This window comes from Acanthisitta chloris, unplaced genomic scaffold (assembly GCF_000695815.1).
Source record: "Acanthisitta chloris isolate BGI_N310 unplaced genomic scaffold, ASM69581v1 scaffold9119, whole genome shotgun sequence".
In the NCBI taxonomy this organism is placed as follows: Eukaryota; Metazoa; Chordata; class Aves; order Passeriformes; family Acanthisittidae; genus Acanthisitta; species Acanthisitta chloris.
This window is the reverse complement of record NW_008691961.1, coordinates 59,085-71,676: the sequence shown is the minus strand read 5'-3', so window position 1 is coordinate 71,676 and position 12,592 is coordinate 59,085. Positions and strand designations below refer to the sequence as shown.

Below are 12,592 nucleotides of genomic sequence, written 5' to 3'. Positions count from 1 at the left end.
TCCTCCTTCCCCTCTTCTGATCTTGGTCTGAATCTCCTGGAAAAGGAGATATCTCTGTTTGGTGAAACAACTCATTTGGAATATCAATTATCCATCAAAGAGACATCCTGGACTTACTGAGCTGTCAGAAGTCTTGTCACTGCCACATGCAAGTCTTCAGAAGTTACATCTGAGGAGGGACGATGTTGTTAGAAATTTTTCCTTGTATGAAATGCTGTCTCAAATTCTTGCTAAAACAACTCTTAATTAGGTCTTCTTCTTCTTCTTCCTCTTTTTTTTTTTTTTTTTTAAAAATATGCAGCACCAGGGAAAAATTGGAGTTAAATTTAATGTTGGAACTGATGACATCGCTATTGAAGAGATGAATGCAATCATTAATGATGGAAAATACCATGTAGTACGCTTCACAAGGAGTGGTGGCAATGCCACATTACAGGTGGACAACTGGCCCGTTATCGAACGTTACCCAGCAGGTAAGGGCTTATACAAACACTTCCCAGTAAGAGGGTGGGGGACGTGTGGAGTTTGGCTCATTTTGCTTCTCTTCTAATACATCAGCTCCTTTGCAGTGTTTTAGTAGCTAATTTGAAGTAGTTAAAGAGTCCTGAGCAATGTGCAGTTTATGATGATGGCATTTCCTAAGTGAGTTTAAAAGCACAAATTCAAGTTATTACTGAAAGTGGAAAAATGCAGTTATCAAGACTTGAAATAGTAGTTTTGCTTCTTGTTTTAATTTGTTTTTATTGAATGATTGTTTTAGGGGGAAAAAAAGGCTTTGACAAAAGCTACACAGTAAAGTGACTCCGAAATCTGTTTACAAGTGATGGGGTAAAACATTTACTGAGGAAAAGGCTGTCTGTGTTCTTTTGCTTACAAGTTGTTATTAAAGTGGTCTGAAGCTTTATGAATTTAGCAGAAGTCTTCCAGCAGACATAAACCAAATGGTGTAGCAGTTATCAATTGTAGAACAACCAAATTGAGATGCCTTAACTTAGAATGCAAACTACAGGACATTATTTATGCAAATGATGCTGGTTACTTGAACAGGATGACTCGTATGAATACAGGGTTCCCTTGAGCAGGCCCATATTTAATTTTATGCAAATGCCATGCACTGAAGATTACTGTGTTCCTAATTTTATTCATTTTTAAAGGCAACAGGTTTTTCAGATACGCAGTCCCTTTCTTATTGAATAGGACTACTGAGCCATTAATGGTAACCTATAAATCTGCATGTTATCTGTTAACAGTTTCTGTATGTGTTCATACTCTTTAAAAAAAAGGCAGAATATCCAGTGAAAGGCATTCTGGTTTGCATATTTTCTGTTACATAAATGACTGTTCTGATGTATCTGTTTAAAATTAGAAAATTCTTCATTTTTGGAGGTGGAGTGGGACAGGAATATAAGCTTCACTAGTAAGGAATGCATAAACCATTCCTCATACTAGTTATTTAGAGTGGGATTTTTTTTTAAATTATTGTTGCTGTTTGAGTTGTAGTCTAGCTATTCACCTCACTTTAAAAAAAATTTAAAAATCCATAGGTGAAATATAACCCTCCAGATCATTTCTTGGAAATAATTTAAAATTTAAAATAAAAATGAACGTATGGATTGTGATAGAAATTGGTGTATAGCAGGAGTTGTTAAAAAAGACACCTACGAGCTAATGTGCTATGAATGAATGACAGCTCTGGTAGTTAAAGCCATTAATTGTTTCTAAGTTAGACACATCTCTGAGAGTTGATAAACTCTTGAGGGAAAAGGGGGTTACTGAATGAAATATGTCCTGTGGTCTTTCAGATATTCCTGATTATCCCATATCCCTCTTGTTTTCTAGCTTTTGCAATATTTGGTAAATGGTAGCTGAAACAACAAAGTGGAAGCTGGGGAGGACTGTGTCTTAGTTTGTGTTCAAAACCTTGTAGCATAAAGGAAAAGTTTTGGGGCAGGTTTTTTGTTTGGTTTGTTTTACCTAAATGATGAACATGAATTCGCCTCCTCCATGCTCAGGAGTGATGCATCCCAACAGAGAATAAGGCAGGCAAAAAAGTCAGGAGACCTGTGTGGATGGTCAAGGAGCTCCTGGACAAACTCAAACACAGAATGAAGCCTACAGAGGTTGGAAGCAGGAACAAGTTGTCTGAGAGGAATATTGAGAAGTTGTCTAAGCAGTCAGGGATCAGGTTAGGAAAGCCAAAGCCCTCAGAGTATTAAAGCCAGGGATGTTAAGGGCAATGAGAAAAGCTTCTATAGGTATGTCAATGATAAAAGTAAGACCGGGGAAAATGTGAGCTTTCTTGGAAGGAAACAGGAGAATTGGTTACCAGGACTTTTGTGCCTCAGTCTTCACCAGCACATGTTCCAGGCACAACACTGAAGTCAGAGAAGGCAAAGAACTGAGAGAATGAAGAACCACCTGCTGTAGAAGACCTGGTTTAAGACCGTTTAAGGAGCCTGAAGGCGCACAAGTCCATGGGACCAGAAAAGATACATCTAGTCCTGAGGAACTGAATGAGAAAATGGCTAAGCAACTATCTATCATATTTGTGAGGTTGTCGTAGACTGACTGGAAAAGGGGAAACATAGCTTCCATTTTGGAAAAGGGATATAAGGGAGACCCATGGAACTACAGGCCAGTCAGTGTCACCTCAGTGCCTGGCAGGATCATGGACCACATCCTCCTGGAAACCATGCTAAGGCACACGGAAACTGAGGAGGTGATTGATGACAGCCAACATGGCTTCATTAAGGGGAAACCATGCCTGTCAAGTTTGGTGGCCTCCTACAATGGGGTTGTGGTGTTGGTGGATGAGGGAAGAGTGATTGATGTCATCTACCGGGGCTTGTGCAAGGCATTTTACACTGTCCTGTACCACACCCTTGTCTCTAAACTGGAGAGACATGGATTTGATGAGTGGACCACTTTGTGGATAAGGAGTTGTCTGGATGGTCACATTCAAATAGTTGCAGTCAGTGGCTCAATGTCTGAGTGGAGACTAGTGATGAGTGGCATTCCTTGGAGGCCGGTATTGGGACAGATGCTGCTTTACATCTTTGTTGCTGACATGGACAGTGGGATTGAGTGCAACCTCAGCATTTTTGCTGATTTTGCCTGATACCTAACTGTGGGGCAGTTGTCACTTTGGAGGGAAAGGATGCCATCTATAGAAGAATCTTGACAGATTTTAGAGGTGGGTTGGTGCAAACCTCATGAAGGTTTGTGCAAGGCCAAGTGCAAGATCATGCACATGTGTCAGGACGATCCCAAGCACAAATGCAGTCTGGGTGAAGAATATATTGAGAACAGCCTGGCCTAAAAAGACTTGGGGGTGTTGCTTGATGAGAAGTTCAGCATGAGCTGTCAATGTTCACTCATAGCCCAGAAAGCCAACCATATCCTGGGCTGCATCAAAAGGAGCATGGCCAGCAGGTCCAGGGAGGTGATGTGCCCCTCTACTTCGCTGTGGTAAGACCACTCGTAGAGTAATGCATATAGCTCTGGGGTCTCTAATGTAAAGACCTGGACCTGTTGCTGCAAGTCCAGAGGGCCATGAAGATGATGAAAGGGCTTGAGCACCTCTCCTGTGAAGACAGGCTGAGAAAGTTGGGGTTGTTGAGCATGGAGAAGACTCGGGGGGACCTTCTAGCACCTTCCAGTACCTAAAGGGGGCCTACAAGAGAGCTGGAGAGGGACTTTTGACAAGGGCATGTAGTGACAGGACAATGGGGAATGGCCTGAAGATGAAGGGTAAATTTAGATTAGGCATGAGAAAGAAATTCTTTACTGTGAAGGTGGTAAGGCACTGGAACAGGTTGCTCAGAGAAACTGTGAATGCCCCATCCCTAGAAGCGCTCAAGGCCAGATTGGATGGGGCTTGGAGCAGTCTGGTCTAGTGGAAGGTGTCCCAGCTCATGACAGAGATGTTATAAATAAGTGATCTTTAAGATTCCTTCCAACACAACCCATTCTGTGAAAAATACTTTTTTTTTCTGTGTTCTGTTTCTCCATGAAAATATGAAGTGGCTACAAGAAGGACAAAATGCAGTTGAGTCATGAAGATAATAGCACACAGAATTTGTTTATACTGAACATAGGTCAATTTCGAAAACAGTGATTTCCTTGGGATGAGATTAGTGGAGTGGAAGAGGGTTGGATGTTTTCTTTGATAAAGAAAAGCAAAAATTTAGGGCTTCTTGAGCTTCCATTAGCAATATATGCACAAGCTGCATTTTGAGGCATTTTCAGTTGCTTCATCAGCTGGGGTACAGCACCCCTTGGCTTGCTTTATTGCTGGATCTTCCAAGACTGCTATTGGCCTTTAATTTTCTTTCTCTTTCCCAGAGCAGTATTTTATGTCTCCTGTATACCATATCAACACTTTTGATTTCTATCCTCTTTATTTTCACCTTCCATCTCTTCTCCCTTCCCAGCATGAGAGCACCTTTCTCTTCTGTTTCCGTGCTGCTCCATTAGGTTTGGTAGTCTTCATTTGAAACCTTTTTGAACACTAGTTTCTTTGCAGACTGATATTGATGTATGTTTTAAAAAGGAAGTAGGCTTATCCTGAAGACTATGCTGCCTTTGAGCAAGGTTGATACTGAAGATATTAATGACTCATGTTCAAAGGTACCACTGTCATTCCAGTTCTAAAAGTAATATTACTAAAAGTGACATCTTAAAGATATCAGACAACGGAGTTTGGCAACTGCTGCTGCATCCAGTTTAGACCTGCTTCTGCTTTTGCTGTTTTAGGGAGAGACAGACTTAGCAGTACGGGTTAACCAGTTACCTTGCTCTTGGCTCATGTTTTGGATGAAGGATATGTTGCGGTTGTACAGTATGAACAGAACTTGATCCTGTTTGTTTGAGTGAGGTTTCATTAGATTTCATTTCTATGCTAGAAAGAATATTCTCATTTTGCTTTGTTCCTGTCTTTTGAACTGTTTCTTTCTGCATGATTTCTTAATGTGCTGCACCACTGTACATAAGCACAGATTTATCTCTTCTACTGCTCTGTTGGGTTTTTTAAAAAAATTAAGAATAGAAACAAAATTAGCAGCTTAATTAGTAAATTTGCTATTCTTAAGTATCCTGTATTTACTTTTTTCAAAAACAAAATAATATTGATAAAATGAGTTAGTTGCCTAAAGCTTACCAACTAATTGAGTCTTTTTTTACCACAAAAGATTTTTCTCTGAATTACACTTCTGGTTGGAGTGTCTGATTGCATGACATTGCTTGTTTGTGTTCGATGTCATCAGACATTGGGTGCAGATATTCTGAGAGAAGTTTCTGATCAGGGGCTCAGGAGTTTGCAGTTTCATTGCCTGTGTATCCTCCATATGGCCCTATCTAACTGCTGCAGATAAGGGCACCCAAGGCCCAAAACCCATTGATGTTGCATCACTTGCTGGGAAGTATGCTGAGGTCACCCCTGTTGATACTCAAAACAATCATCTTTAGAAAAAGAGCTGTGGCTCTGATTGCCCAAGTCTGTGTGGGGTTTCTAGGGAGTCTGAAGTCAGTTTTGAGTGTCAGGAGTTACCCAAAGTTCAGTGTTCTTGCAAAGGGTTTTCTAGCTGATGTAGCACACATGATCATCCACTATAGCTTTATGAGCAGTCAGAGAGGTAGACACCTTTCAAAAAGTATCATATGGCAATGCTTCACAGAGCTTCCGTGGTGGTTTCGTGTGTTTTATCCTAGAGCTGCACAAAATGCAGAAGTGACCATGTAGGATGAATAGAGTCTAGTACCCCTCTCTTGTTAACATCATTCTCGATCCCACTAGACTTGAGTTTTCTCTGGGCCAATGCACCTTCAATTTATATCCGAGTAGGTGTGAAATGGACAACGAAAAAAGGTGGGTGTGGTCAGTGGTAGGGGATAGTTATCTGAATAAAGACAGATGATTGGTTTATGGAATATAGAGGGGGAAAATGTGTTTCAGTCAGAGACAAATGTTAAGATTTCAGTGTCCTGAAATGGCTGGATGATTTTCAGAAACAGAGGTTTTGATTTACGTAAGTATCCTCTTCAAGACTATCATCAAAGTAATATTTTACTCCAAAGCTCCTCTCTTGACATTTCTCTGAGTACAATGCTAGAATTCTGAGGATGTATGCTTCAATTTCTGCCCTTTATTAAATGTTTGTCCTGTTTTCCCACTTTCTCATTGTGTTTGTGGTTGGTGGGTAGCCCTATGATTGTGAATTGCACACTGTAGTTTTTCAATAGCTAAGATGCCTATATCTGTACTTTACTTATATATTCCAGCTTTCTTAATTATGTTCAGTGTTATGTCTCTTTACTGAATTATCATCATCCCTCTGCACCTTCCCTCTGCACTTGAATATTTCACCTTGGCCTCCTTTTCAGATAGTGAATTCCCATTAACTTATCTGGATGCAGCCTAATTTCCGATCATATTAAACAGGAATGAGAAAACTGCTGACTGTGCAGTCAGAGTTCCTAATCAATAGACTATCCCCATTTTCCATGCAGATCCTCTCTACTCTTTATGGCTTATCTTGTCTGCTTCACAGCTGAGTTTTAATTTGCCTTCCCAACTGTCTAATGTTGTGGCAATGGGACTGTACCATAGTAGCAACACCAGCTGCTTCTGTGAAGGAGTTGCCCTTGTAACTTCAGTTAGGTAATAATTCTACATGCAAATGTAGATTTCCTAAGGATGCATAAACCAAAGGGATTGTTAATTTAGGTCAAACTGAACTAACAATTATGGCCAAAGGGAAAAAACCTGAAATTTGTTTTAGTAATGTCAAAATACTTATTTCAGTATTTTCTAAATAAAATGTTATGACTTTTCATGTCAAGATTTCCCAGTGTTTACAAGGGATTTAGGTAATTTGAGAACAAATCATTTTATTTAATTTGAAACAACCTCTTGTTCCTTACCTGAAATAAAATCTCTTTAAAATCAAATTAAATGGGATGAAGAAAAAACTCCAAATCTTTCTCACATCAGTGCTTATAGGCATTATCTATTTAACATGAAAAACAGTTTTCTCAATTTCCTGATTTTTATTCCATACTAGTGAAGTGTGTACATTTTACTATCCTGGGAAAGTACATCAAAACAAGCTAGAGGACTTTTTAAAGCCACAATAACCATCATTTATTGGGAATGATTCTCAGAATCACTTTTCTGAAACTATACGTTTTCTGTGGTCAAAGGCAATTTGGCAATGCTGATTCTTTTAAAACACACAGCACAAGTAATCATTTTACCAGTGAGAACTTACTCTTCAGGACTTCCATCATAAATCAGACTGATGCAGAATTTTCTGGATAGAAAATGATCTATTAGGTATTGGCCAACTGGTGTATGGTTTCAAAGCTGTTCAATCTCCAGGAAATGTTCAGCAATTCCTGAGATCCTACAGCAGTCTGGAAGATCCAGTCTGATGTAGGCAAATACCTAAAACAAAGCCTTCCCAGTCATCCCTGGATCTCTGGTCAGCCTTAGAAAAGCATAACTTTGTTACAGCTGTCCTCATGTGCCTCATGGCTCAGGAGACATTGTCGGGCATGTGTCTGACAGGCCTAGATCTGACAGCATGAGCATCTCTCTCACACTGTTTGCACAAAAGATACTGTCCGAAACACTGCCAGACTACTGGAACAGATGTATCACTGTGATTGGGGAGTATGAATTACAATCAAGCGTACACACCAAGAAATAACCTGTGTGAGAGTCCATGTGTGTTGGCAGAAGATCAAACTGCAGGCTGACATTATGCTTAGTGCCAAGGACCTCTGCATTATGGCAATTGCCAGCTGAAGCTCTCAGGGCTTTGGTGTAATACAGAATAAACATAATTCTGTTTCTTTGATTGGTTGGGTTTGGGCTTTTTTTGCCTTAAACATCTGAGAGGACACATGTTGTCTTTAGGGACTTTCTCTGGATCTGTGGGCTAAAGGTTGTTATTGCAGGACATCTAAGGGCTAGAGGAAGGGGGCATGTCATCTAAATGCCTCTCTTGGTCTCTGTATTTTGAAAAATAGAAAAAGCATCTACTGTCTTTTCATAGGATTCACCTGCCTTTAAGATAATTGATGAGAGTCAACTATTACCATGTATCTTATTTATGGTAAGTGCTATCCATTGGGCTTCATTTTGTGTGGATTCAGATTGACTATGAAATTAACAGAAGACATTTGTATTAGTACACTTGTTTCTCCAGGAATGGATTAGTGTTTCCCACTTAGTGTACTTGTCTAACTTGCATAATATTGGCTTAAAAATATCTTCCAAATTCAAGCCCTTACACCCATTTCTGAAGAGAATGAAAGATCTGTTTCTCAGATGTTAGTGAGGTGGCCAGAAGAGATCTCAAACACTTTCACAAACATATTTTGGAATATTCTATTAAAATGGACATATAGGCTGTTATTGTCACATCCATGTGAAATTATAATGATCAAGGTAAGGCAGGAACATAACCAGTGAATGGTCACTCAGTATTTGCCTTGCCTTGCATTTGCCATAGGGTAATTTTTCAAACCTCTCTGGCCATTGCTATTAGGACATGGTACTTTGAGGGTGTTTTCCAGGTTGAAATAGTATAAACCTTCCGACTGCTATTTATTTGTCCAGCAACACATTGCCTTTATTGCCTATACCTTTTTTTTTCCTCACTTGGTTCCTTCTTTGCATAAAAAATGACATCTTGGTTCTCTCATATGCTTTCCTTTGCTATGGTGAGAGTTTTGACTCTACAGTCAGATCTGTCATCTTGATAAATCAATCCCAATGGTGGACATAGAGGATATGAAGAACACCCTCATCTGATAAGCTGAAAAGCTTGCAGACTTGGAGAGGTCTGTCATTGCTTGGTGGGGACAATGCTCCCGAAGACAAAAGCTACCTTTCTACCCAGGAGGGAAATGCAGTGGAAAATACTGAAGTTCTGGTCACAGCAGTTAAGGTTCTATGAAACAAATACTTCCCAATGTCTCCTGTTTTGTATGCCATTTTCCTGCTGTGAGAAACTAGCAGTGCCAGTGAAACAAGAACATCTCATAATACTTTACTTTTCTTGGAGATAACAGTGTTTGGTAAGAACAGGAGGATTTCTCAGGAACTCTCCATCTGGGAGTATGGAGAAGATGAATTATACAGTGCAAGCGAACACTTTATGTATGAATTTAAGTGATATGTATAAAATCAGACTTTAGATGTGGGTCTAAAATATTTAGGCTATGGAATTAGTAAGACGAGGATATGAAAAATAACAGCTAAGTCAGTAGTTCCTTTGTTACCTTGTAAGATCTCATCCTCCCTGATTTGGAAAACGAAACTCATGACTGTATGGCATTTCATGGGTCCATGGAGTCTCATTTCCCTGGGGTTCTGTTTCTGTTGAGGTCTCCATCTGGGAAGGTCTGCTGGTAACTACTATAGTTAAACCTACTCTGATGTGATTGGAGATATTGGGGCATAAATATGAATGAGCTAACATACTTGGGTTTTTGACTTGCAAAATGTCTTTAACAAAGTTTCATATGTGAAAATATACAGGAAGAATTTACACAACTCTGGTAGTAAGGGCCATGTTCTTTGATGGATCAGACTCTGGCTTAGGGAGAAGAGAGACACAGATTCACACCTAATGAAAATCAAAGGACAAAATCAATTGATTGTCAATGGAAGTATGGTCATTTAAACCTTGTTTTATATTGAATAACATAGATTTTATTTTTTATAAGAGTTAGAAACCATACATACAGGCTGACTAGAGATTATTTCAAGATTACTTGGGAAAACAAATATTGATGATTGCAGAATTAAAAAGGCAATACATACTTCCTTTGACAGGCAGTGAAAAAAGAAACAAAATGGAAAAATAAAAGGTATAAAACCCCCCTGAAATGCAGTTTAAAATACGAGCATTTAAACGCCCTAAATTTTACATTTCTGAAATGCAAAAATTTTTGTGCAATTTATTTGTATTTTTTCTAGAATGAGAGATTTTGTAAAATCTTCATTAGCTTAAACATTTTCATTTATAAAAGAATTTTTCATCCTTATCCTGAAGTTAAAAAAGAACTTACTCTTGGATGTGCATCATAACAGTAAAAGCAAAGTTGTTCTAGGAAAGATAATGCACATGGATGAGATCATTTGAATTTTCATGGAAAATATTTTTAATTGATTGCACTGGCTCAAGAAAGGTTTAATTCTGTAGACAGCTCATGTATTATTTTCATTATCATTCAAAACCCAAGTAAGTTCTGAAAATGTTTAGAATGCTAAAGATAACATTAATGGAACTGTGCTTAAATCAATGGCCCTCTTCCCCTCTAAAAGATTAGTAGTTTGGATGTTGGTTTTTGTCTTCATTTCCATTTCCTTTTTTTTCCCATATGTATTTAAAAGTTATGTTAGTGATAGAAGAGCTTAACAAAGGAGAAAGAAAAATGTACTGGGTCAAGTGTGCATAAATTGTTTCTCTTAGAGGGTAACTTAGGAGAAAAGTCCTGCTTTTAAGAAATTTCCTTCTGTTTTCAGTCCAAACACTTTCCAGTTCATCCCACTTTGTTCTTGTATGACTTTTCACAAAATGGTTTTCTCATTTCTCATCATAATAGCATTTCTTTTGATGCTTTTTTTTGTTTTGGCCTCATGGAAAGACATATGAAGACATTAATGCTGACAGTCATGTCTGCTGATGCATTCTAAGATCTTAATTTTCTTTTTTTCATAGCTCAGAACTGGAAAGCCCAATATCATTCTGCATCTTACTACCTCTTGAACATCTTTCCTCATGAGTTCTCTCTCATAGTATCCCAATTTATCGCAAGATGTGGTGTGACTGGTCCTGTATCTTAAGTGTGTGACCTGCATTTCATACTGTAAGTTTCAGTGTCACTTCTATTAACTCAGAAGGGCTCCGTTCCTCTTGACTGGTACCTGCAGCCTCTTCAGCGTTACCAATGCATCTACTTTTATATCATCTGCAGATTTCATGGTATGGTTGATATTCTATACTCAGATCAGTGAAGAAAATACCAAAGATGATTGATCCTGGAGCTATTCTTGGATACTTTCATAGGAATTCCACCCTGGTAGTTCTCCTGTGAGAAAACCACTGGTTTTCCTTACATATATATATATTTGCAGTGGCCTTTGTGGTAGCTTCTATGGCACAATCTAATGGAGTTTCAGAATTCATCATCATATTCATCTTGATAACTTAATGTAGAACTGAGCATTCATGTTTGCTTGACTTAAGCACATGTAGACCTTCCACTCATTCAGCTAGATGGCATCAGCTCTCCAGAATATTTGGAGAGCTTCGGTAGATCTGACTAACTCACTATTTATTGAGGATTTTTATTTTTCAAATATAGGTAATATAGTGGGGAACATGTGGGCCAGAATATGGTATAGTTGACACATTGGCAGGTCTGAATGTGACAAGCAATAGCTGTTTATCATCTGTGTGAATGATTCACCAAGAAGCTGCAGAAGACACTGTCATGAAGTGAGAGTATTAGGGAGAAGAAGACTCCAATGCACTAATGAGTTCCTGGAAGGAGCTTGCATCCTGGGATGATAGGCACCTGGTATGTGACCTAAAATAAGCAGCCCTTGTATTCAGAAGCCTGTCAATAGCTACAGAACTAGGATATCAGGCTGTGCTCTCTTCATGAGAGAGAGGGAGGGGGAGAGAAAAATTTCTTTTTCAATGCTATCTCTTGTTGAATTTTTTATTCAGCTCTTTACCATACAATTTTTCCACAGTTAATCAATGATTCGCCTCATGGCATCGTATTGAATGCTTTCTGAAATCCAGATAAATTAGATATACTCCATTTCCTTCATCTAGAAAATCAGTTAACTTATCAAATACCGCTATTAGATTAGTCTAACATGATTTGGTAAAGTTTTGCATTTTATCTCATTTTCCAATCACTTCCATGTCTTTAATTTTTTCTTTTCAAATTTGTTCTAAAGCACCATGCATGGCTAAGGTCAGACTAAATAGTTTGACTGGGTGGCTTTTTAATTCTTCTCTTGTAAAGCTATTACGTTTTCTGTTTTCTGCTAGAGGAAGTAACATGCCCCATTGGACAGCTGTATTTCAAAAATCTTGGCCTGTTCTTTTTAAGTTATGGGATAGAGATTATCTTCCTCACTTTCTGACCCCACAAGTGTAATTATTTATTTCTAATTTTGAAAGTCACTGCTTTCTTTGCTGAGCAAGTCTGGGATTTAAACATCCTATAATATAGTCTAGTTATTCAATATAGTAGGTCCCCCCTTGATATTTTTATTCTTGCAGGTGCAAGTTCAAAAATACATATTTTTATATCTATCTATCTATATTATTATTTTAATACTTCACCTTATAGAATTTCCAAGTGTTGTTCTTGGCTGAATCCAGCCCCTCGTACTGATTACACAATCTGATTTCCTTCACCTGATCAAATTTTGTTCTTTTGAAATCAAAAATCTGATTTACAGGCTGATTTTTAGTTGTCCTTGTATTAATTTGAGTCAACTCATGATCACTCAATCAAAAAACGTTTCCTAAAATTAACTTTTCTATAGTATTTTCAT

General features: G+C 38.4%; 1 protein-coding gene across 1 annotated transcript in view; it reads left to right on the top strand.

The window, feature by feature from the left end:
* Window positions 1–295: 295 nt before the first annotated feature.
* The window catches only part of LOC103809604 (neurexin-1-beta), a gene marked incomplete at its 3' end in the record, with an annotated part of 29,072 nt that continues 16,775 nt past the window's right edge, over window positions 296–12,592 (top strand). The window contains exon 1 of the mRNA XM_009082456.1: window positions 296–473. Within this exon, the coding sequence (XP_009080704.1) occupies window positions 296–473 (178 nt within the window). The remainder of the gene's footprint in view (window positions 474–12,592) is intronic.